Source organism: Vulpes vulpes, chromosome 7, assembly GCF_048418805.1.
Source record: "Vulpes vulpes isolate BD-2025 chromosome 7, VulVul3, whole genome shotgun sequence".
Classification (NCBI taxonomy): Eukaryota; Metazoa; Chordata; class Mammalia; order Carnivora; family Canidae; genus Vulpes; species Vulpes vulpes.
In genome coordinates, this window is record NC_132786.1 from 125,581,570 (window position 1) to 125,607,951 (window position 26,382).

Here is a 26,382-nt window from a genome sequence, read left to right on the forward strand (position 1 = left end):
TGCCCCATGGGTCACCTCAAAGACGCCACCCGGAGAAGGAAATCCACCCCCACCCCAGCCAGTTGCTCCGCTCTAACAGGCAGGCTGGAAGCTCACCCCCAGGGGTGCACGGCCCGCCAACGACACAGGCGCCCACCACCCTCGGGCACGGGCATCTGCAATCTCTGCAGGTTTATCTGTGTTGTCCCAGTGACACGGGGGTGAAGGCACGGAGCTGACATTACATGAGCAGGAGCTAGTCGTGCTAAAAAATCTACACGAAGGGTGGTCCTGGGGCTTCAAACACCCTCCGGGACACCCACAGGGACCTGAGCCTAATGCTACGTTCACGTAGAATGTTTGTGTACCTTAATATACTCAATTTTTCAAAAACGACTACTATGCAAATGCACGTAAGACCGGATTTTACTAGAAACCTGAACACTTATTTGCTAGTTCGGAAAATCATATTGGGGTCCACGTTGCCTGAACGAACAACCGAAAACACTCAGGACAGCCCGCGCTGCCGACTGGTCCCTCCCGTGGTTTTATATAAATAGGACTACGAGTGGGTCAAAGCGCACCTTCTCCACAGCTGCACTCCAGTACGTTCACGTTGATTTACAAGCTGGTTTACTAGAGGCATCTCGGCGCCACGCTACAGACCGTACGAGGCCTCCCCATGCCACCCGTTTGTTACAAACACTTGAGTGCAGCTGTGTGGTCTCCGAGTCCTATTTGACGACACGACAAGCAGCATTACACATTCCCGGTCATAAAAAAACACCGAATTAACAAGTGATTTGGTGTCCTCACCACCTGATTCTAAAACACACGTGTCTAAAACGAGTTTATATCCTCCTCTATTTTTAGGCAGTCTTCTTGCAAATCCAGGTTTTTCATCATTCACATATTTGAAATTTATCTCCTACCCTCCTGGCCGCAGGATGCTCATTTCCCTGAACCCAGCTTCCCGGAGCTCCCAACAGCTCCATCAGCCTGTGGCAGACGAAGTCAGCTCTCAGCCCCAGGAGAAAGCTGCTGCGAGGGCCACGTCCAGGTGTGCGGGCACAGAGGCCTGGTCCCGAGGCAGAAGACGGGGAGACACGATCAGCTTAGCCGCCACCCGCAATCCTCGGCTCTGCACCCACATTCTTAGCTACGGAACCGAAGATCAGCAAGGGGAGCGTCCCAGGCTTGGTTCGTCCCGGGCCTTCCCGTGTGTCCCCGGGTAAACTCTACGACACGGATGTCAGAGCTTTAAGCTCTTCAGCTGTCCATCAGGCCTATGCATACCCGCCTCCATAGGAGGTCATGGGACCGGCTTCCAGAACAAAGGGACACCCGCAAGGGGAACGCAACCAGGCAAAGCTGGCTTGGATACGAAGGGCAGGATCAGGAAGATGCGCAGCCAGCAACGCGCCTGTGAGCTAAGGAAGAGCCCAGTCCCTCGGGGAGTTGAGCCGCCAGGCCGTAGTGCGACTTCCCACAAAGACAAGACGACGTCACCGTAAAATTAAGCCATCTGACACGACAGACTACGGAAGGATGGACTTGAAATTCCACACTGATCAGAGCACAAGAGCAAGAAAAAAGAAAGAGTCCGCCAACGAAGAGATGGTAGAGAGGGCCTGGGCGTAAAAGATGCCACCCTGGAGGGGCCCACAGGATGGCGGGGGGGTGGGGGGGCGGAGGACTCAGCGCGAGGGAAACCGGGTCCAGGTGGAGGCCACGTCGGGCAGGGCGAGCACAGGGGCTGCTGAAAGGTGCACGAGGGATCCCACGGGAGGACACGGCACCCGAAGGGGGACGGGGCGGCCGCAGGCGGCGGCCACGGAGCAGCGAGGCGGGCACCAGGCGGGAGCAGGGCTGCTGTCACGGCCTCCTGTTCCGGACCCCTCGCAGTGGCCCCCAGGACGAAGCTCGCCCTGCCTGGGGCCGAGGCTGATCCCAAGGGCGGGGTCCGGGTCGGGACTTGCTGCCCATCTCGCAGTCATATGGAAATTCGTCCCAGATTAGTGACAAACTGTCTTCATGGCTTGGAGCCTCAGACAATTACCCACTGGCCTTGCCTCTAAGAGGGATACTTAGTAAATTAGCGGGAATCCTGGTCATCCTGGGGGTCTAGGCTGCTCACCTCACGGACACGTACCTGCCACCGTTCCCGGGAGCTCCCCTCTCGAGGAACATGCCCTACGATGCACATCCCGCGGGACACTGGCACTCGGATCGAAGATACAGGTGAACAGATTAAGTAGAAAACAGCTCCTCAAATACCCCGACAGGGATGCATCCCAAATTAGTCTGGGGGCAGGGACTCAGGTGTCACGTATGCCGTCCCGGGACGCTATCCGAAGTCACATCGAGTAAGGGATCGGCAATCAGGTGCTCGACATGGTCAGCCAGCTATCGGCGTTTGAGAAACAAGAGATTTACAGGAGGCGATTTGAAGGGATTGAGCAAAACTCAGCTAGAAAGAGAGACATGAGGCCTAAAGCCATATTTAAATGAAAAGATGTACCGATATTTTATTCTGAGGCTTTTCTGTTGCCAAGTCCCTGCATAGGCACGTGTGTACGTACCTACGTCGTAGGTCATTCTTACCCCGTAAACTCCTAGCAGGGCAAGGTCAAGGGGCTTCTGGGAGATTTAAAACTTCAAATTGGGCTTTTCAATCGCCATTTCCCCACGGACGGGCAGAGCCAAACGGATCCCCTCAATTCTCTGCTAGGGATGAGGGAGAAGGCGGGTTATCACCGTCCATCAGAAGCAGGATGATGGCCACACAGGACTGCAGGTGATGAGGATCTTTCCTTGGAGGGGTCGCTGCGTGACATCACTGTGAAGCCTCATCACCTCTCTGAAGATCGCCTCCTCCAGCGCAGACTGAGGCTGGGCTTGGCGTGTACTGTGTGACGACTAAGGGGCGCTCCCTTCTTTGCATCCCAGTTTCTTTGCACGGTACTCGGACATCCCCGGTTTGACCTGCCCAACTTACCACCCCCGTGCCCGTTCACGTGCAAATCTCACCAGATTACACCAAAGGCTCTCAGCATCCCTGCCGCACTGGCTCCTCTGAAACCACCTCCTTTCAGCCGTAAGACCTCATTCAAAGGCCATCTTCCTCGGTGCCTTTTCCAATCACCCCGATTAAAATTAGCCCTCTCGCATTCATGTCCCGTATGTTTCAGATTTTCCCCCCATGGTTTTTTTGTTGTTGTTGTTGTTAAAAAAAAAAAAAGCAAACTATGAAGCTTCATTTATCAGTCGCTCCCACTGCAAGCTTCAGCCAGAAGCAGGCCCTCGGAGGAAGACGATCTTCAGACCTCGAAGTCGGAAGGTTCGACCACAACTCAGAATTGAACACTAATTACCAAAATGAGATGCGCGGCACTACAGGCAGCAGATTTTGACATATTATCCAAGTTGTGTTCCAGGAATACCTACTGGAGATTCCATCGAAGGTGGGCAGGGGGGGGGGGAGCGGAGGAGCAAAACACAAGGTTGTACTGGTTTTTGTGCAGCACAATGGTTAAAATATATGAAGAGAAAACTGGGGCACGTGCCTCTATCCTAAAAATTCAGAAGTAAGGAATTATGCTGCGTTCTAGCCGTTGCTGCGCAGGGATTTCACGATTAGGTTTGAGACATCGACCGTGACGCGAGGTGCTAAATGGTGAGCGTTGCATCTTACATATTCCATTTAGTCGTATTAAAATTAAAGCGCTGAGCATGTTCAAATATTAAGTGATAAAGGTACTATAAAGCCTAGAGATGAAGGTTTATTCCTCTCTAAGGAATAAAAAGATGAAAAACTGATTTAACAAGCCTGTGCAAGAAAAACTGCTTCATAGGCTGGGAAGATTGTATACTAAATTGTAGCCTGAAGCAAAAGGTACAAATCCTCTCAAATACCAAGAAAATCACGGTGATTTTTAACCAGGGTGGAGAATCCTTACGGATGCACTTTTGAAGTCTCAAAAGTAAACTCTGGGTTGAGTTTAGTTAGATGCAAAATTCACTGAATACAGGAAATCTAAGGCCAAGGACGAGGGATCTGAAATGAAAGATGTATTCAGAGATCCAGCATGAGAATCAGAAATACCAGGGGTCGTGACGTAAGGATACAACAGAAATCTGTTGCTGAGTCTCCTAACAGCCGGAAACACGAAGACCCGAACCGGTTAACCCCATTTCGGAAGAGCAGCCAATAGGCCCAAACATGGTCAAAACCGACGCTCCAGGAAGCACAGCGGAGAGGACGGTGTCGTGCGGTGTCGTCACGGAGCGGCAGGGCGCCCGGAGGGCAGGTGACCGACCCTGGGCGTGAGAGCACAACTCCCAGAGAGCGGCCCGCGGATCAGGACACGGGGCAAGCCTGCCCTCCCCGAGGCTGCTGGACGTCACGAGGCCCAAGGAGCCGAGGAGAGCGGAAACGGTGGACGAGGCTGCGTGGCACGTCCATCCTCTCCTGCTCCGGACGCCGGCCCCGGGCTCCTGGATCTGCGGGCCCGTACGCGGCCTTAGCGCTCCGTCCCTCGACGCCCAGGCCTTCATCTCAGGTGAGGTCAGTGCTCTTCCCGGTCCTGCCGCTTGCCGAGCGGACTCTGGAGTCTCCTGGCCTCCGCGATCACCTGAGCCAAGTCCCCCATCAACGGGCTCTCCTGGGCATCCCCCCACGCCCGCGCTACAGATGGTTCTGTCTGGATGATCCTAGGAGAGCTGATTAGGGACAGCGTCGTCGTGAGACAGCCCGCAACCTGGCATCGTCCGCCTTCCCGCGACGCGTCGTTGCGTAGGACCTCGCAACACCCCTCGGCCAGGGACCGCTGGTGGCCGTGACCGTGGTGCCTGTTAAAATGTGAACTCCTTCGCCCGACCCGTACCTGCGGACGCGGGACGCCTGGCGGGAGGCTCGGGGATGTGCAGTTAGAGGCCTCCTGTTAGCTGCCTACCACATGCTGCAGTTTCAGAGCCAGGCCTTCAAAACCCTAGATTTTTAATAAAAAGTAAAACCTGAATTTAAGTCTCTAGTCTTCCTTTTTTTTTTTTTTAAGAGCGTGTGTGCACATGCAAGCGGGGGACGGAGGCAGAGAAAGGGAATCTCTAGCAGCCCCCAAGCCAGAGGCCGGGCTCGATCCCTCAACCCTGAGACCTAAGCTGAACGCTCGAGTGGGACACTCCAGCCTCCAAACCACCCCGCGCCCCACCCTCGTTCACCCTCTGTGGCTCCGGAGTCCCCTGGTGACCAGGAGCGGTCGGTGACCACCGGACAGGAGGCCGGCTTTCCCCCCTACCTGCGCGGCTCGCCCTTTCCCACGTTGCTGCATCTGTTCTTACATTTCACTTGTTTGAACCGGGAGCGCCCCACGTCTCCGAGCAGACTGTTCATCTCGGCAACGGCCCCCCAGGGCACAGCTTCCGACGGCCGCTCCACAGCCGGGGAGATGGCCTTGCAAGGCAGGTGCCTGCACTCGCACCCCAGGAGCCGCGGAGGCTGCCTCCCAGCCTGGGGGCCCGACAGTCATTCCCGTCCCCTCCGGGCGCCGCTGTCTAGGTCACGTCACGGGAGGCGATGCCCCGACCTGACCCCTCGTGGGAGGCGACGCCCCGACCTGACCCCAAGCAGGAGGCGATGCCCCGACCTGACCCCAAGCAGGAGGCGATGCCCCGACCTGACCCCAAGTAGGAGGCAATGCTCCGACCCGCAGCATCACCTTCAAGTCCCCCCACGGACCTGGGCCGGTGTGCTCCCCGCTCGTGCCTTCAGATCGCACGGCCTTCCAAGCCCCTCCACCGCCTTCACCCCCTCCGCTCACCCCTTCCGCCCCCAGGACGCTCCTCCTCACACACCCCTCTCCTGACAGGCTTTCCAGACACCACCGCGGGTCGTGGATGCCACCCGGCCTCACCACCTGCTTCACAGAACGGCCCGACAACGGCTACGAGAACACCTGAAAAGCCAACACTCCCACATCCTTGAGACGAGATCCCTTCACGACCAATATGCAGAGATGTCGGACCTTGGCGGGGCCCAGTGGGACGTCTTCTGAGCACCAAAGGCGGCCCCCAAAGGCGTCGTTCCGGGCAAATTCGGGGCTGGTGAGGACACAGGGAGATGGCGCTCGGGCAGACCCCACGGTGTGTGACACGTCACTCGGGACTCCACCCCTGGAACAGGAGTCTAACTACGTGGGCCGCTCCGTGCGGGTGTTGGGACAGACGTTACTTTCCTTCAACGTCTCCTCTAGCTTCCCTGGGGACCAGAGCGCGGGCCCGTAACGTGGCCCATCCACGTGGTGGTCGCCGGGAAGGCCTCCGGGCCGCAGCAAGCCGTCAGCGTGAAAACTGGGGGTACGTTTTTAAGGGATTAGGTTTTCAGGGAGTCAAAGTTTTCCCGAGATCTGACTTTGAAGGGCGGGGGCGTGCTTGGTGCCCTGTACGGGGGCCAACTACGTAAGCCTCAGAACGCGCACACCCGTCGTTACGCCCAGGCTACGAACACCGCGAAATCCACGCCTCGTCCCTCTACGGGACGCTGAACCGGCCACCACGGCCGAAACGCTAATGAGGTTGGGTCCACAGAGAAAAGAGTACGCGACTAGTGAGTCGTTTGCAAAGGAAAACATTCAGGATATGGTGCTGGGCGGGGAAAAGCCAAGCTACAGGACAGTTTGCAGCACGGTCCGTGGGAGAGGAGGCGCGTGGCGACACGCGCACTCTCCGCGTCCCACAGCCAGGTGCAGGGCTGCCCGGGTGACGGGGTCAGAAGCCCTCGGGCCGCCCCTGAACAGCAGGCGCCGGGCATCAAGTCCGACCACCGTCCCAGCCGTTGGACGGACGCCACTGCACTTCATGACCACTCACAAGTCCAAGGCCGAGGTGCCGACACTAAGGTCTGTGACTGGAACCGGCCCCCGTGGGCCTGAGCACCTCCCTGCTACCGCCGCTGCACGAGGTCAGCGAACCCTCCCGTCGCTTCAGGCCAGGCCGTGAGGCTCACTAGCATGCGCCAGGCTGGGCCACGCATCCTGCGGTGGACCTCATGCCCCCAACGTCAGGGCAGTCCGACCGGTTTTAGGGCAGAGCTCTTGTATCAGGGAAAAAATACAAATCTTCCTTTGCAAGGGGGTGTGGGGGGCGATGCCATCTAGGGGAGCCCACGAGGTCAACATCGAGGGCCACGGAGGCCCGGAGATCAGAACTCCGACACCACGGCCTGTTCTGTTCTTGGATTTCCCTGAGCTAACTTTACATTTCTCTGATACCTAAAGCCAAGAGGCAGGAGGAAACCCTTTAACATAATCTCAAAAGCAGGATTAGAAAATTCATCCAAATAGAACCTCGAGAAATTTTTGAGTGGGCTCAGACAGTGGAGCGATTCCAGGAGCTGTCTCACCCGGAACAAAAGCAACCACCGCCCTTTAGAACCCAGCCTCTGTGCATCACAAGCAAAAAAAAATTAGAATTTCCTTGGATTAAGGGGCCACGTGCCGAGAGCCACACTGAATTAACAAGCACGTAGCACAGGACACTTAGAGAGATCGTAACGGTTTTGAACCCTCTAAACCAAGTTCAAAAAGGGCGTTGCCTGTGTTCTCTAGGATTTTGATGGAATCTTGTCTCACATTTAGATCTTTCATCCATTTTGAGTTTATCTTTGTGTCTGGTGCAAGAGAGTGGTCCAGTTTCATTCTTCTGCATGTGGATGTCCAATGTTCCCAGCACCATTTACTGAAGAGACTGTCTTTCTTCCAGTGGATAGTGTTTCCTCCTTTATCGAATATTAGTTGACCATAAAGTTCAGGGTCCACTTCTGGGTTCTCTATTCTGTTCCATTGATCTTTGTGTCTGTTTTTGGGCCAGGACCACACTGTCTTGATGACCACAGCTTTGTAGTACACCCTGAGATCTGGCATTGGGATGCCCCCAGCTATGGTTTTCTGTTTTAATATTCCCCTGGCCATTTGGGGTCTTTTCTGATTCCACACAAACCTTAAGATGATTTGTTCCAAGTCAATATCCTACATGTTGGCAAACTGAACACCAATAAAAAATAAATTTATTAAAAAAAAAGAACCCTCTAAACCCAACATTAACAGCACGAGAAAAAAAAAATGGATCCAGAATGAAAAAAAAAAAAAAAAAGAAACCAGACTTTGAACTTCTCATTAGCGACTCTGGAAGCCGGAAGGGTGGGCATTAGTATCTTCAAAGTTGAGGGAGGAGGATTTCAACGCAGAGTGTGATGCCCAATTTCTCTATCAAAACAGAATTTCAAACCCACATAAATTCAGAAAATTTGTCACGCTCCTTCAAAGGTACATGTAAAAAAAGGTTCAGATGAAATTAGGAAAGCGGAGCACGGGATCTTCAACTCACAAGAACTGTGACGGGAGGAGCACGGCTCAGCCTGTGGCCCCGGCGCCTAGTTCCCGGGAGAGCACAGCAGTGGGGCGGCGGGGAGGAGGCCGGGACCCAGGCCCCACAGGCTCCCTCGCCCTGCGGCTCGGGACTAACAGGCCCCAACAGCCAGGCCGGCTGTTCTTCGGCTCCTCCTCGGGTTTCCCCTTCAGTGAGGGGCTGCACAGTCGGGGGCGTATGAGCCGGCGGAGACCGCCCCCAGGCTCGCTCCCTGCCACGCGCCGTGCCCAGGACTCCCGCCTCCTCCCGGAGACCACGCCCGTCCGACTGCCCACCCGAGCCCTTGGCTCCTGGTCAACCCAGGCCGGAGTTCCCGCCTCTGCCCAGAGGCCTACGGACCCTGCGGTACCCCCCCCAAGCCTGAAGCCTTCCTGTCCCTCACGGTGCCCTTAGAGCTGCCAGGGCCTGATCCGTGGCTGCCCCTCCGAGCGACAGCGCTCTCTGACAGGCCCTAACGCATGGGCTGCCCCCTCTTTAGAAAGACACCCCCCTTTTGCTGCACAGAAGTGAAATCTATCACCAGGTTAGATCATTTGCTCATATTTTCAAAACCCTAATATCCTAACTGGGATAACAAGATGAAGGGAAGTAACACGTATCTCAGACGTAAGCGCTTGGGCATGGCTGGTCCAAGGGGAAAGAGACTGGAGACGCACCCACATACGCACCCACTTACGCACGGTGCAGGTCTGTGTAAGCTGAGTGGAGCAGCTCGCAACCCAAAGGTCAGCGCTACTTCTTTTTGGGGTTTTGAAGGGCTCGGAAGTTCACTTATCATACAATTCAGGAGAATGGGACAATTCAAAATCAAAGTGGACACGAGCATCCTGTGTCCGTAACACAAGTATCACAAGCACCGCTGCTGGTGGTGACAGTGCAACACGGTGAGCAATTCTCAGGAAAGCTCCTAAAAAAGAAATAAAGTGGAATCTTTCCCCAAATTTACCCAGAGGTTGTATTTCTGGGAAGATCGGACGTATTAAACCCACACACGAGACACTCTGTATTCTATAAAGAGCTCTCCTCGAGGCTCAGATAACCAGACGGGCTTTTCCTGCATAATATCCCATAGGACACCCCCATGATGTGTCTTTCACCCTACGGAGCATCGTGCATCTCAGGTTTTCCAGAATCCTCAGGCCCTACCCACTAACACCAATAGTGATCCCCAATCGTGAGAAAACCAACGTATCCCACAGATATTTAAAAACGTGTGCTGGGGTTTTATCAGCCCGCGGCGAACCGCTGGTTTTCAGTGTGCGCCAACTTAAGGCGGCAATGAAGGGGGCCGGAGAGGAGAACCAAGAACTCCAAGGAAAGTTTCTAAGACCCGTGGCCAACGGCCACCAGCTGGCTTTGCGGCGTGACACGGTCGCGACAGGAGCTCGCCTCACTCGGTAGCTCTCGGTTTGCAGAGTCAACGGCTCCAAGCACGAGGGCCTCCGGGTGCTTGAAGACACGGGGGCCTTGGCAGGGCGCCGTCCTCACGGAACACTCCAGAGGCAGCTGCTGCGGCAACGGATGTGCATCCCGGTTCCGGAGATCCCTGCGGGGTTTCCCTCGTGGCCACAAGAGGCCTCCTGCCTCCCACGGCAGGACAGGGACACAGGTGGCTTCTGCTACGGGACTGACGCAGCTAGACCACGACAGCACAGACCTGCCCTGACAGGGGAAACCCAAGCGACTTGGAAAATCAGCACGAACAGGACGAGGTCACTTCTCGGTCTCGAGATCCGGGAAGTGGGGTGGCCCCCGCTCTGTGCGGCGACCCTCAGCCGGCGGCATCAGCCCCGGCCAGGTGGCTGCGCAGGTGCAGCCCGGCAGGTGTGCCGGCCGCGGGAGGGAGGACCCGAGGCAGGCTGCCCCCCGGTGGGCCAAGGGAGAGGGCGCGGGGGAGGATGGCAGGCTGACCTCCCGCGAGCGAGGGCTCCCACGGGATGTCGCGGCCCGGGCCGAGACCAGGAGTCAGACGCCCCATAGGCCACCCCGGGGCCCTGGCGTGGTACCGTAAGTTACTGGAGACGCCTCCGCAAGGACAACACCCAGCTCTGCACGTGCCCCCACACGAGAGGATCCTATCCCAGAGGTACACAGATGTCCCCATCACAGCAGCGGGGAAACGCAGAGGCCGGGAGCCTACACAAGAAAACCCTTTACTACGTTACTACCCCGCCCCAAATCCTGTCTAGAATTCCACAATAATGGAAGCTCCCCAAGCTCAGTTCTTTGTCCTGTCCGTTCCTCCGATTTATGGTCTTTGCCTAAAAACAGAAAACCTGCCCTATTTATGTCCCTATCATTGGGCCTATTGTGCAGGCAATAAAGCTTTTCTCCTCTTGTTGGTCTGCCTCATGTAAATTTAATTCTCAGTCCAGCTAGAAGACGTCAAAGGTAGAGAAGACTTTCTCCCCTTCACAGAGAGTGGCCCATATGTCTGCACTCTGCACGCACCATCGCTTCCACCCACACCCCACTAGTCGGAAATCCGTCTTGGCTCCAGGTCACCGCATGAGGAGCTGGAACCCATATCCGATTCCGATTGTTCCCCAGCCATCAAAACGACCCGGGGCCACCATCTGTACGCCACATCCTTGCTCTTATACTGGCAAGACTCCCTTCCCGCCTTCGTCCGTGGAACCTCAAGTCTGGAGCTGGTCTTCCAGGGTTGTGTAAAAACAAAGACGCTGCCTGTGTCATCCCCATGAGGACTGATGGTGCCATGGACATGCTCCTGCTCTCACGTGGGAGAAATGAAGTTGGTGTCCTCCAGGGCTATCGTCTCAACCCACATTCTCTGGACGACCATGCACAGTCCTGTGGATGACAAAAGGGGGGCGGCAAGAAGGGTCTTCACCCAGCCACGTGCCTAAAAACTTCTACCGTTTGCAAGACGGTAACAACATATCGGAGGCAACTGGCAGAAACCAGCAATGGTAAAGAACCTTATTCCAAGTAGAAGAGAAAGGGCCAGATGCTGGTAGGAGCTGACTCTCCCCACCATGTGCTCTACAGGAGGGAAGGCTAAACCCTAGAAAGAATCAACGAGAGAAAGTGCTGCAGGTATTTCCATTTATGAAGTTTTTCCCAAAAGAACTAAAAAATGAAGAGTTCAAAGGGCTCCTTCCGGGAAGCTGGCGGGCACGTGGGGAGCATGGACAGACTAACCCTAAGTTCTGCAAGGTTTCTACTGAACTACGTACGTAAACCTCAATGGCTTGGTCTGAGCACATTAGACCCTCACAGCAGCACTACTTTACCGTGCTGATCATTCAAGGTCACAAACACATCATGACGTGGAGTAAATACGTCCCACACCGTACACCACCTCTTAGGCGACCACCTATTCAAACCCGAACCATCGCCATACGCCACAGCCTCCTACCTGGTCTTCCCACTTTGACTCTTGCCCCAGGCCAGAGAACTTTCGCCGTGTACGTTAAATTGCACATAAATGGTGGCCCCTTGGGTTAGGCAGTGCGGGATTCTCAGGTCAAAGACCCTTTTAGATTTTTAATCCGGTCACTTCCTGTACCTGCCCAAAACTCAACGGCTCCCAAACTTCAGTTCTGAACACCCTAACATGACCTGCAGAACGTACGTGAGCCTGCCGCCTACCAGTCCAGTCGTCCCTTCTCTACTTTCCCTTTCTCGTCCACTCTAGCCCCCCTACCTCTCTGCTGTCCTCAGCTGGTTTTACTGCCCCCACAGCCCTCCGCCCTGCTGTCAGTGCCCTCCGCGTGTTCTTTCTCCTCACCGTTCAACCCCATCTTCAAGTGGCTCAAAGACTTCTGCTTAAGTCAACCAGTCCCTGCTCCTCAGGGAGCCTTCCTCTGACCTCCCACCTGGATCAGCGATGCGTGCCAACCCCCTTCCACGGGCCCTCGATACTTACACATATACTTGCTGATATGCCATCTCTGCTACAAGTTTCACGAGGGCAGTTAGGTCCACACCTACGCCCCCAGTGCCTAAAGCAGAGCCTAGAATATAATACCTGTCGAAACACTGCCCCTGTTTGCTGCCTACATCAATGTTAACAGGCTCCATAGAACATTTTTCTAAATGAAAATGAGAACATAGAAAAAAACCCTTTGGTGACCTACTCCATGCCAGGCACCGTGCTAGGTGCTTTTTTCAGGAGTTTTATAGGGTCTTCACAGCATCTTGGAGGATCCATCCTTTTTCACGTCGGAGAGCAGTTTAGAGAAGACAAAGGCAGAGCCCTGCTCCTCTAGGGGCTTTCCATAAAGAAGAGTGGAAGTTGGAAAGGCCAAAAGGGAGGGGTCAACACAGGAGGGGAGACAGATTACCAATAGGCTAAGAATACCAAGACGGCCTCCCTTCCCACTGGTATGCATGCCAGCACTCACACAAAATCTTTGTTTTATACACAATTAAGTTCTAAACTCAGTAAAAATGCCAATCAACGTCAAAGATCTGCTCTCCGTAGCATACGTCGCGTAGGGCTCCATTGCACATTTGAAAGCTAAGCTCATCAATAATTTCTATCTCCCTTTCATAAAGCACAACACATACGCATGCACACGTACAGAGCTGTATTTATAGCGTCCCTCTACCCGGCAGTCTACAAAGAGCAGCACTGAGGCCTAGTCCGGGGCAGGAGAGCCACCATGTAGAACCCAAGCTGTTCGTCAGAGGACGTAAGAAAGCCTGAATTCGGCATATAAAATACAGCTTGGAAATAACATGAAAATTGCATCATGACATTAAACCTAAAAAGTTGGCGGGGTCACCTCCGTATCGCCGAATCCAGGTAACCTTTCCAACCCCCGTCTTACTTGACCTTCCATAGCACTTGACCTTGTCTTCTACGTCATCCTATTAAACAGATCCTCTCTTCTACCGTGACTGCCCCTCCTCCATTTCCTTTACCAGCTCAACCTTGTCTCCTGCGAAAATCCTCAAGTTTGAAACCCGAGGCATCACAACCGTTTTTGCTGGACTTGCTTTCCTACCACGTCATCCAAGCCCATGCCTTCAATTACAATCCCCGTAACGATGGATAGTACAATCCATTCTCAAATCTACCTCTTGTACCCAAATTGCTCCTGAGCTCCAAACAGTTGTCCTTTGGATCTCGACTCATCCGAAGGACCACAAATTCAACATCCCACGTGTTAGATCTCAGCTTCCTTATGGCAGGATTTGCACTGGGTTCAACTGTATTTTATCCGCAACAACACTTCTTAAGTATTCGTAAGGATAAAAAAAGGAAATAAAGTCCAAAGGCTAGGATTCTAGGACATAGTGAGCAAACTATAGGAATTCTTATGAGATTGTGCACTTGGACCACAATCATGAAAAATTACATTTTGGCCTCCCTCGGTCATTTCAGGTGCATTGTTTGATCATGGGAAGCACGCGGCCCTCTAGTTGAAGCAGGGATGAAACAACAAGGACATGCATTCTAGCCCCCTACTTCCCACTGCTCAAGAATACATGAAGTCCTTCCGGTCAGGAAGACCAGAGCTTCAAAAACGTAATCAGTAGTTGTCTTGTTATAGTTCAGAATGGCTCCTGAGGATACGCAGCATTCTGTAAGCCTTTTTGGCTAAAGCAGTGTTTTGAGTTTTAAATATTTTTCTAGAGAACTAAATTAAAATAAGATTCTCATCTCTTTAAATAAAATTTGGAATATATTTCCCTAAATTTGTGAAAGTAATAAAAATACGGGTTTCATAGCGGAATTTAATTTTCCCATCTTCCAATATTCATGCAGATACGTAAGAGTATCTTTAAAGGAAACACTGCAGACTGAATATAAAACTGAAATCCATTCAGATGAACGTCTACTAACTTCGTAATCCATGAAGAAAGCTGGAGACCTCGCTTAACACACACATACGCTCTGCCCAGTGAATCCAAGCAACAGGCACAACCACAAGGGAGGCCTAAGATCCATGTCCTGCCACTCTCCCCGTCCCTGACTCCAGCATAGGAGAGAGGTGAAATGCATACAATAAAGATAAAACAAAAGCAAAGGAAACTGAAAACACAGGACAAGAGAGAAAATGAGACGGTTACACTAGCAATGACCGTTTCAAGCTCTTACAAAAGCAAAGACTAGGCCAAAATTGTTGCGTTGATTTTCCTCAATACACAAAAACCTCAAAATGTGTGCATGCATCCACGCACGTGCACGTTTAGAGGCATATATAGGTGAACGAGAGCATGTGTGTTGGAGATATCAGCACCTGATAGAGCAATTTCAACTTCAAAGTCGAACAAAAAATCCTTGCCCAATACCACACTAAATGAAGCAAAATCAGTGAAAAGGAACTCCCTTTAAGTATATACTTACCTTCACACTCAGGAATTTGGTATCAAAACTTATGAATTAAATACTTCTAGAAATAATCGTACAATGATAGTAGGGTAACAGTCACTATAAAGATGACAAGGCAGGAATGATCACTCACACTTATTAGATGCATAAAAAAAAATCCCAAAGTCAGAAAATCTGCACAGGACTTGTGATACGAAATACTAATTGAGGGACTCGGGTAGCTGCGTTAGCTGCATGTCAGACTCCCTTGTGGCCCAGGTCATGAGCTCGGGTCATGGAATCAAGCCCCGTACGCGGCTCTGCAGCCACTGCGGGACCTGCTTGAGATTCTTTCCCTCTGCTCCTCCTCCCCCCCGACTCATACTTTAAAAATTCTTAAAAAATTAATCACATACTACAAAGAAATAGTTCAGTGAACCACAGTGTCAACGTAAAATTAGAAATTATTAAAGAGAAAACAAAACTTCAACACTAGAAATTTCTAAGTATTCTAGTTGTGTTAATACCGGTTCAAAAGGAAAACAGCAAAAGTTTCATATTATTATAGAATTGATGCCAAACTGTATCTAGAGGTAAATTCATAGCTTCATATACTTTCATTTTATTATAAAGCAGAAAATAAAAGAACCCTAATTAAGCTGCCAGATGAAAGAACCACCTTTATCTCTCCCAACTCCGCTCCCCCCACCTCAAATAAAAATCTTAGGGAAACAGCAACTATAAAAAGATTTATGAAGTTACATCTAAAAAGCAAGAGTATCTGGGGGGTCTAATGAATTCTTTAAAGATTCTTTATTTATTCGTTTGAGAGAGAGCTTGAGCATGAGCGGGAGAGCAAGCGAGAGCACATGAGGGGGAGAAGCAGAGTCCCCCCGCCCCCCCCCCCAGCAGGGAGCTCAACTGCAGGCCGACCCCAGGGCCCCGGGACCATGACCTGAACCGAAGGCAGATGCTGAACTGAAGGCAGATGCTGAACCGACTGAACCACCGCGGCACCTCTCGAATGCAGTTTTTTAAGGGACAGATAAAACCTGAAGACTGAAAACCCATAGAGAAAACAAAAGAGGTATGTCCAACTATGTTAATATAGCTGAAAACCCAGAAATGGCCAATTCTCTGAAGTCATGATTATCACACTTGAATGTGGAATAAGGAGAACATCAAATAGGATCAAAGAAGAAAAACCAAAAATAGATTCTGGGTAGAGTTAATTTCATGAGTGAATTGTCTGCTGTCAAACAAGTATCTATTTTACACACAAAAAACAAAAAGCCCCTATCCTTGAGTAAAGTCTATACATTCCTCACTTAATACTATTCCTTAAAATCCAGCGTGTTAATGACAGGCACCATAGACAATGACGGACCTTTCGGAACACAGGCAAAAAATAAAGCAATAAAAGTCTAGGAAACCGGAAATCAGAAGTGTATTAAAAACCACGATGGGGGAGCCATCACCCTAGAAATGTAAATATGATTTAACAATATGAAACTTAGTCGCACCAGTGAGATTAGGTTGGGCAACGACCTCAATTGACGTGACAAGGAATTTGGTGACGTTCAAAGTCCGTTCCTGATGTCCTTATCCTAATGTAACAGAGTAACAAAGAATACCCTAAAACACTAATATATTCCCTAGCACGATACCAAAGGCATTCCTCGGTAAAGCCTGGATCAACGGAAGTACGGCCAAAAATACACGCTCCTGAGCACTCTTACCAGTGACCTCAAGCAGAAAGGGTGGAGCTCCGGTCAGGACAAGTCCCTACAATCTGAGGATCCACCCGCCCACGCAGGCGACCTAGAAGGATTGGGGTAATCATGACCGAAATAATCAGTAAAGTCACATCATCAGTTAACACGAAGTTAGCTGAGCATGACCAACAGAACAAGAGAAGCCAGAGTTTTTAAAAAATGTTAAAATGCTTAAAAATAACCTTGGTCATAAACCTCAGCCTACGTAAATGAACCTATAAAACATCACAAAGACATAAGAGGCTTCACTGAGTGACGCTGATGTTGCGAGAAGACTGAATTCCGTAAAACAGTTGCCAACAGGCTTAATTGACCAAAAAAAAAAAAAAAGATAACGCACAACCCGAAGCGTATGTATCGTAAGCACTGAACTGAGCACTTGATATATATCATTTAATTACAACAAAAATTCTCCGCGGGCATTATCCCCATTTTACAAATGAAAAAGCCAGGACCGAGAGACCCAGAGAAAGGAGATGCCTTACTCACCCGATGCATGGATACTACTGAAGAATGGAGCCCAGGGCCCCCCAACCCCCGAAGACCTGCACTTCCTCGCTGCTGCTGTACTGATGCAATTTTATTTAAAAGAAGGGGGGACAGGGGATCCCTGGGGGGCGCAGCGGTTTGGCGCCTGCCTTTGGCCCAGGGCGCAATCCTGAAGTCCCGGGATCGAGTCCCATGTCGGTCTCCAGGCACGGAGCCTGCTTCTCCCTCCTCCTGTGTCTTTGCCCCTCTCTCTCTCTCTCTATGTCTATCATAAATAAATAAATAAATCTTTAAAAAAAAAAAAAGAAGGGGGAACAGGATGGAAAGAATGTGACAGATGGGAACGAACCCTATCAGGTTATTAAAATAAAGGATTATCTGGAATCAAATGTATGTAGTACTAGCAACAGGAAAAACCACCCCAAATGAATGAGAACATATAAAGTCCTTCTCCGATTGACTTATTTCACTCAGCATAATAAAGAAAAAAAAAACACACACACACACAGGAAAAACTGGATCAATCAGAGGAGCCAACCTAGAGAAAGATGTAAAGGAAAACATGCACAATCCGTAAGTCACTAAACACCAGCCTGTGAGGGAATTTCTCCTTGTTTTATCTTTTACTGTATTTTCAAAACTTCGGATGGTGTTAAGTAGAGGTTCACTAAATATCTGACCAACGAGGTAGTGAAGGGAACAGTATGAACTTGCCTCACAGCTCAGTAAGGGAAGCAGAGTATTATCAGGAATCGGGGCTGCAAGAATCACTTAGCTGTTCGGGGGAATAAGTCAACTCCGTCCTTCAAACAGTTCTCCATGGGAGAGAACAAATGTCAAAAAAATCAAAGTATATCTAAAGGCAGTAAGACTCGAGAAACCCTCCACAAAGGAACGCTTTCCTCAACACCCTGATAAAGAGTTCACCTTGGTGAAACCCGTAGGTCAATAGAAAAATGGGAAAAGGATGTTAGACCATACAGACACCCACCCTCACTACCCACGAGGAGCAAGTCGGCCATCGTCCCACCTACCGGACTGGAAAGATCGCCTTCGAGTTGTTCATACCTTTTGCCCCAGTAACATTTTCATTGCAAAAACTCATCACTAACTTGAAGACTAGAAGATGAAAATATTCAAACCATGGTGCTTACAAAGCGACGTGATAAAGTTTCAAAAAAGCAGACCATCCATGACGCTCTACAAACAGACTCCAAAATGCAAACTAACAACCCATTGATGCTATTTTTTTTTTTAATTTATTGAAGTGTAGTTGATACACAGTGTTAGCTTCAGGTGTACAGCACTGACCTGACACAATTTGGAATAGGTTTTCCATACTAATGCTATAATTTTGCAAAAAAAAAAAAAAAAAAAAAAAAAGACTGCAGGCAAAAGTAACACATTTAAAGCTGTTTAAACAGGAAATCCGGACAGCTCGGGTGGCTCAGCAGTTTAGCACCTGCCTTTAGCCCAGGGCGTGATCCTGGAGACCCGGGATCGAGCCCCCCATCGGGCTCCCTGCATGGAGCCTGCTCCTCCCTCTGCCTGTGTCTCTGCTTCTCTCTCTCTGTGTCTCTATGAATAAATAAATAAAATCTTAAAAAAAAAAAAACAGGGAATCCAAGTCCTTCACTTGGGAGACAATCCGTCACGGATGCCTCCTGAGGTTTACCTTCTGAGGGACCCGTGCGCACTCCCAGCACAGACGCAGGAAACAGTCCTCCCACTAAGGATCTTGAAAGACCTTGGTGAAATTACTCCTCAGTCAGGCGTTTCTCGCTGTCAACTCCTACTTGGATTCCACTATACTTCCCAGTTTATTTTGGGATGGGAGGCAACGCTCACGCTTACCCTGAGCCTCCTGGATTTTCCGTTCCTAATGCTGTCATCTGTGGTTGCAGAGGGAATCACGCAACCGCAAATGCAAGGCAGCCGCCTCTAGCACGTCACCTAATTAAAGACCCTCTGCGAGGTACTGGCCTCCGTTGTCCTGACTCAGTGAACTCTACGTTATTACTCGGACGTGTCTGTTCCGCGCTCAGAGCATCCGGGTCGCCTTCACCTTAATATGGAATATACTGATTTCATTACTCGGTGATCTCACTCCGTACGAGGAACACTTCCCCCTTGCCCAGGTTCGCATAAGCCTGGTCGCCCGCAGCTTTAAACCCCAAGCGGCAGCCCTCGAGCTGGGCCGCACACCGGCATCACCCAGGAAGCTGCAAGGGCACAGCCTCGGAGATTCCCTCAGTCAGGAGTGCAACCTGGATGACGCGATTCCGAAGAGCTCTCCGGGTAATTCTACTATTCAGCTAAAGATAGAAAGCACCGGTTTTTGGTCTTTTGGGTTGTTTTGTTTCTAAAGAAAGGCAATCCCACCAAAACCCTTAGCTGATTTTGAAACAAAGGGAACGAAACAGTCCTAAGATGAGGTGTTACCAATTTAGGACAATAGTTTCATAATTTGATTCCTAAATATTCTCACCTCTGGGACGGTGTCCTTTGTTCCAATGATACATCCGCTATTTACAGTCATTAAATCTCTCATAGCTTAAAAATCGAAACACATGACTGTGTGACCCACCACTGATCCCCCAAAGCTCCACATCAGTTTGAAATGCATTATAAAAACCGCGGTCACTCAGAAGAGGCTGGCCTCACCGCCAAATGATAACTGCGGGATTTTCCACTCAGAATTCCCATCCTTCACAACCTGGCATTTGGCTTTCCTTTTCAGTTCTTTAATAACCTTATAAACGGTGCTATTCATCTTGTGAGTGTACAAAGAGAGTGACTTCTATTTAGAAAAAAAAAAAGACTAAAAAGGGAAAATAATACTGTTATCTTATGGCACTCGATAAGCAGTCGTCGTGTGTCACAATTACAGCTGATTTCGTTTTTGGGAGCGGCCAACGCCGGTATCACTTAACATGTCTGAGTTCTCATGAGCACAACTCATCTCCCTAAATTACGTGCTGCGGTCCCAGATACCCCACGGACGGTTGGAGGAGCCGAAGCAACACCGACTCCCCGAGATACTGCCGAGGTCCGGTCCAAGGTCGCTTCCGCCGGCTTTGCACCCCACCGCACCCCGGCTAGTAGAGGCCGACAGGACCCATCCCTCCGCGTCTACACCACATGCACCGAAGCCCGAGGAGCACACGGGGCGGCCCCTCATAACTCCCGAAGGTCTGGCTTTTGTAAGACCCTCACGTCTTCGGGGGGCTCAGCGGTTTGGTGCCTGCCTTTGGCCCAGGGCGCAATCCTGGAGACCTGGGATCGAGTCCCACGTCGGGCTCCCGGCATGGGGCCTGCTTCCCCCTCTGCCTGTGTCTCTGCCTCTTTCTATCATAAATAAATAAAAATAAATCTTTAAAAAAAGAAAGTAAGCCCCTCCCGTCTGCTGAAGCCCGCGGACAAGAACGCAAGGTGTGCCCCTGGGCTCCGGGCTTGGTGGTGGCTCTGACGCGGCCCTCGGCAGTCGTGGGCTCTGCCCCAGCAGGCCTTACCCTTTTTACGGCTTTCCCTACGGGCTGGGGGTCCGGGAAGTCTCAGAAAGCACACCTGGGTGGCTCCGTCGGGCCAACGCCCGACTTACTCTGGGCTCAGGTCATCATTCCGGGGCCGTGAGACGGAGCCCCACGCCAGGCTCCAAAGTCCGCGGGGTTCTGCTCTCCCTCTGCCCCTCCCACCTGATGTCACGGTATTCTTTGCTTATACTTCTCAAACTTAACTTACGAGAGACGGAAAATATGCAAAGTGGGGGGAATAATTATTCCACATGAGGTTTTAAGAAGTCCTCATTCGGTGTGATCACAGTGGCCCTGCACGTAAACACGCACAGAACAGCAGGAGGACTCACGCTCAAAGCCACTAGGTACCAAGCTTTAATTCCTGCTCATCTCTAGAGTCGGCTCCTTCAACAGCTGACTTGACTAAATTAAACGAGAACCGAAGCCGTGCAACCACCACTACAGACCCCGCCGAACTACAGCACTGTAGGTCCTAAACGTCTAGAAAGCGGCTCCCAGCGGAGGCCTGCGGTCTCACCCCTGCCCACAGGGGCACGCACGGGCCCTGCGCGGCGGCATCGGCGTGGCCGTCAGGCTCTTCCTACCCTCTGAGCACCCTGCACACCACCTCCAGGGTCTCCAGGTTCTCCAACGGCTCAGCAAATCGCCTTTCGATGAAATGGGTTTGCTCATGTGTCACCGCCTTGTCGTTTGCACACTGGCCCGGCCGCAACCGGAGCCAGGGCTCCCTGCTGCGGCATCCTGACGCGGGAGCATCAGCCTGGGGCACTGCACCACGTAAGTACCTCGCCGTCAGCCGTTGCCCCGTATTTGTGTCACTTATGAAACCCTGGCTGTGGCCACTCAGGTGCTGTGACCACCGGGTGCACAGCTTGGTCTCCAGGTCCACCCTCACCTCCCGATTTCCTGCCAAGCCGTCAGGAGTCACAGGTCCCACTGGCACACGCTGGCCACGGCCATTCCTGGAATTGAAGTTTTCCAGCCAAAAGCAAAAGAAAGGTATGTTTTAGTCAAATGAGGTGAATGCTACTAAGCTTTCTCAGGTACCTCATTGATAAAAAGAAAAAAAAAAAAACCGAACTAGTCTCGTGGGCTTTGCAGCCAAGAAAGAAAACAAAAACCCCCGCACTGTGGCTCGGCTCTAGTTGCCTGAAGCTCACCCGCACCTAAGGGAGAGCTGGACGGATGCTGGACGCCATAGGGCCCCCCTGTCGTTTCTAAGACAAAGACCCTTTGAGATCATTTCTGGGGGGTCTCTAAATGCTCCGTTTTGAGGAGTAAGCAGCAATATGCATCTCAGACGCTTACGCCATTAAATCCTTTTACTCACCGAGTACTTGAAGATACAGAATAAAAATACACAGTGGATTACTGATTTTTGCAATTATGCTGTTATCTTTATAAAACCCAACTGTGTAATTCAAGACTTAAGGCTTTTGGCATTAATTGACTTGTACATCAGATTCACAAGAATATAAATTCCCACTTCTCTCTGTCCTAGGAGACAACCTACTGCCAAGAAATGCTCCAGCTCCCTTTAGAAAGCAGCATGTTTAAAAAAAAAAAAAAAACGTGGAGCCCTCTGAATAAGGGAAATACGTACTTAGGCTATGTGGCCGCCTCCTCAATAAAAATCCACAGAATTAAATCTGACCATACGCAGTGCCCTCGAGCTTTACAGAATGGAAGTCGCCGAGCATCCCAAACGCTTTGCAGAGGCCAGAAGCAGGGTGTTTTGTTTGGATTTCGGCTATAACCTAACGTCACAGCAGTAGCTTCCTTAGTGCCATGAATTACCTGCTTGAAAGTTTAACCAGGAACTGGAGAAACTTTTCATTTGAATAGGAGTCAGATCTGCAGCTGCGAAGAGGCACAGGTCTCCGCGACAGAATGCGACACGTGAGCACGGCATAAATCGGCTGCCAGTGACAAAAGCTAAATCGTCCAGAGGAAAACAGCCTTAGCTTCACCATGTTTTTATGCTTTAATACACTGAAAATAAGCCTAAATGGCCCACGCATGATCAACGTGGTGCCCGGGACGGCCGTCAGACGCTCTATACAGCACCACGTGGAACAGGTCACAACTTGCACTTACTTTAAGGACGACTATTGAAAGCTGCTCGGCCTCGGGACTGGAGCCGCAACAGGTGACCGCGCTGCAAGCAAGGAGGAGGAGGAGGCTCCGTACCCACCCAGCAGCGGGGTGGCGGGTGCACAGGAACCCCACGGGGCATGCACGGCGGGGACCCAACTGTGCCAACCGGTTTGTGACGAGGAAATGGGTGCGTGAATCACCCACAGTGCCGGGGCCTGGAAGGACGGACAGCTGGAGAGGATCCTCCCCTGAGTACCCTGAGTGAAGGCTGCAGACCGCCTGAGCTTAGGTGATTCTAAAGCCCCGTAAATGAGGACGGAGGGTGGCAAGAAGACTGCCCCTGCCCGAGGCCGCAGGGGCTTTCAGAGGCATCCTGAGGCCCCGAGTGTTCCTACTTGGGAAAATAAACAGCTGCTGCGCGTCTGGAGAGGCCTGGAGCAAATCACAAGCACACGGGGGCCAACTGAGGACACAAGTGGATTCCTACAGCACCTTTAGGACCCTTAGGCTCCGCATGCTCTTGGAGTCCCTAGACACGTTTAATTTGAAACACTTTCCCAAGTGGGGTGGCCTGAGTCACGGCCTCCATCTCTGCAGGACCTCAGGCCCCCTGGGATCTTGTTTGAAAGCTGCAGTGGGAAGACCTTGCACCTGAAGCCCCTGCCTCTGCGGGGCACAAACAAGCAGAAACAAAGGCCCGTTCCTTAGAGGCTTCCCACCGCCCTTTTGTTTTCCATCCAGGTGCCTGGGCTCCAGGGCCGGGATGGGGATGGGGATGGGGATGGGGATGGGGATGGGGATGGGGATGGGGATGGGGATCGGGCAGGATCCGCCTCCCACAGCAACTTCTGGGGCTCCAGGTGGAGTCCCGGCCTCGCGCCCTGCACCCAAAAGAACTTTTTTTTTTTTTTTTTTTAAATTCACGGAGGAAAATTTCGACCCCTGCGTCCCAGTGAGGACCTGCCTGGCTACGGGGCCCCCAGATCCCAGCAGTTTCGCCCAAGTCCGCGGTCGGTGTACCCTGAGCTAGGCCGGCTGCGGGGCGCTGCTGGAGGCCACCGGGGGCCGCGGCCTAGCCCGGCGGTGGGAGGGGGGGGGGGGCATGGGGGGGAGAAGGGGGGAGGGAGGGGAGGGGATCGGGGGGAGGGAAGAGGGGAGCCCGCGGGGAGAGGGAGGGGAGCCTACGGGGGGAGGGAGGAGGGGGAGGGGATGGGGACCCAAGGGGGGAGCCCGCGGGGAGAGGGGAAGGAGGGAGAAGAGGGGAGGGCGATCCAAGGGGGGAGCCCACAGGTAGAGGAGAGTCCGCGGAGAGAGGGAGCCTACGGGGTAGGGGGGAGGGGGGAGAGGGAGGAGGGGGAGGAGGGGAGGGGGACCCAAGAGGGGAGCCCGCGGGGAGAGCGGAGCCCGCGGGGGGGAGCCCGCGGGGGGATGCGCGGGGGGAGGGGGAGGGGGGCCCACGGGGGAGCCCACCCAGGGGACGGGAGCCCCCCGCGTGCACCGCGCTCCCCGCCGACTCCGGGACCTCGAGCGCCCGCGCTGGGCAGGTGGGCAGGCGCCCCGGCCGGTGCGTCCCGGGGGTGGGGGTGTCCCGGGGGGTCTCCCGAGGGGTGCGGGGGTCTCCCTGGGGTGGGGGTGTCCCGGGGGGTGTCTCCCGGGGGGTGGGGGTCTCCCTGGGGTGGGGGTGTCCCGGGGGGTGTCTCCCGGGCGGTCTCCGGGGTGGGGGTGTCCCGTGGGGGGTGTCCCGGGGGGGTCTCCCCGAGGGGTGTCCCGGGGTGGGGTGTCCCTGGGGGTCTCCCCGGGGGGGTGTCCCTGGGTCCCGGGCGCGCACGCACCTTCTGCTGCCTGCGGGCCATGTCCGTGGGCTGCTTGGCGTTGAACGGGTGCGCGATGCAGCGCACGACCAGGACGTAGAGCTGCAGGCGGACCCCGCGCTCCCGCTCCCGCTCGCGCTCCCGCTCCCGCTCCTCGTCCCGCCGCGCGTCGGGCTGCGGGCGGCCGTCGCCGGGCCTGGGGGGGCTCCCGCTCGCGCCCCCGCCCCCGGCCCCGGCCCCGGCCCCGGCCCCGCCGCCCCCGGCCCCGCCCGCGCCCCCGGCCCGCGCCCGCCGCCCCTCGGCCCCCGCCGCCCGCGGCCCCTCGCGCCGCTCGGCCTCCGGGGCCCCGTCCGAGTCCTCGTCGCTGGAGGACGGGTCCAGCATGGTGCCCGCCGCCGCCGCCGCCCGCTCCCGCCCGCTGCCGCCGAGCAGCCGCCGCTTCCCGGACACGTCGAGGCGGAGCCGCGGGGGGGGGGGCGGGGGGCGGGGGGCGGAGCCGGCGGCGGGGGCGGGGCGGGCGGGGCGGGGCGGGGCGGGGGCGCTCTGGGACTCGGACCCGCCCCGGACCCCGGCCCCGCCCCGCCGCCCCCGCCCGCCCCGACCTGTGGCGCCACAACAAGCAACACGTGGGGCCCGCGGGGGGCGGACCCCGGAGCCCAGTGCGCGTGCGCGAGCCCGCCCGGCCGCGGCCCCCGCCCCGCCCCGCCCCGCTCCGGCCCGAGCGGTTTGCAAAGGGGGGCGGGGACCTGGGGGTGCGGGGCCTGGGGGTGCGGGGGGCTGCGGGTGCGGGGGGGCTGCGAGTGCGGAGGGCACTACGGGGTCAGGGGCCTGGGGGTGCGGGGTGCCGGGGCCTGGGGGTGCGGGGTGCCGGGGTGCAGGCCCGTGGGTCCGCGGGGGCGGGGACGGCGCCACTGCGGGCGGGGCCCGGGAGCGGCGGCCCGACCGCCCTGAGCCCCGCCCCTCCCCCTTCCCCTCCCCGCCCCTCCCCCGCCCCCGCCCCTCCCCCCGCCCCCAGGTCCCCCGCAGGTGGACGCGGCGCCGCGGAGGGGCGGCCAGGCTGTCGTTCAGGCCCCCGCGGCTTGACCCCGGGAGGGGGTGACCCGGGGCGACCGGGGCCGGGGGGGCGCAGACCGCGCTCGGCCGCCCGGTCGCTAAGTGGGTCTCGGGAAGGACGAGAGCCCGGAGCGGGCGGCCCCGAGCGCAGGCGCCCCCCCCCCCCCCCCCGGGGCACCGACCCGCGCGCGGAGCCAGGACGTGCGGTGTAGACGCGCCTGCCGCCGCCTCCGACGCGGGTCCGCCCGCCGGCACCTGCCGCGGTCCGTGCGCTGCGCCCCCAGCGGGGACCCCCCGCCCCCTCCCCCTCCCCCGCCGAGGGGCGCGCGCTGGGCCGCCCGGGAGGGGCCGCGGGACCAGGTGCCGGGACCGACTCTCCCTCCGCCCGCGGCCGCCGTCGCGGTGGGGCGGGAGCGAGCAGTGTCCTGGGCGCCGGGGCTCCGGCTGCAGGGCCCGGAGGCTGGGGGCGGGAGTGGGGGCAGGGAGTCTGGGGGGGACCAGGGAGTCTGGGGGGACCAGGGAGTCTGGGGGGGGACCAGGGAGTCTGGGGGGACCAGGGAGTCTGGGGGGGGGGGACCAGGGAGTCTGGGGGGGGGGGGACCAGGGAGTCTGGGGGGGGGGACCAGGGAGTCGGGGGGGGGACCAGGGAGTCTCGGGGGGGGGGACCAGGGAGTCTCGGGGGGGGGGGGACCAGGGAGTCTCGGGGGGGGGGGGACCAGGGAGTCTCGGGGGGGGGGACCAGGGAGTCTCGGGGGGGGGGGGGACCAGGGAGTCTCGGGGGGGGGGGGACCAGGGAGTCTCGGGGGGGGGGGACCAGGGAGTCTCGGGGGGGGGGGACCAGGGAGTCTCGGGGGGGGGGGGACCAGGGAGTCTCGGGGGGGGGGGGGGGGGGACCAGGGAGTCTCGGGGGGGGGGACCAGGGAGTCTCGGGG

The 26,382-nt window shown here is 54.7% G+C and overlaps 1 protein-coding gene across 12 annotated transcripts in view; it reads right to left on the reverse strand.

Moving 5' to 3' along the window:
* CADPS2 (calcium dependent secretion activator 2) overlaps nt 1–24,650 on the reverse strand; it is a 449,851-nt gene extending 425,201 nt beyond the window's left edge. For 3 of the 12 annotated variants that reach the window (XM_072764924.1, XM_072764914.1, XM_072764912.1), the window contains exon 1: nt 24,419–24,648. In XM_072764924.1, the coding sequence (XP_072621025.1) occupies nt 24,419–24,439 (21 nt within the window). In that variant the 5' untranslated portion in view covers nt 24,440–24,648. Of the gene's footprint in view, nt 1–22,586; nt 22,608–24,418 lie in introns of those variants that run through there. The other 9 variants (XM_072764922.1, XM_072764921.1, XM_072764918.1 and 6 more) reach the window with 6 other exon arrangements.
* Nucleotides 24,651–26,382: the final 1,732 nt, after the last annotated feature.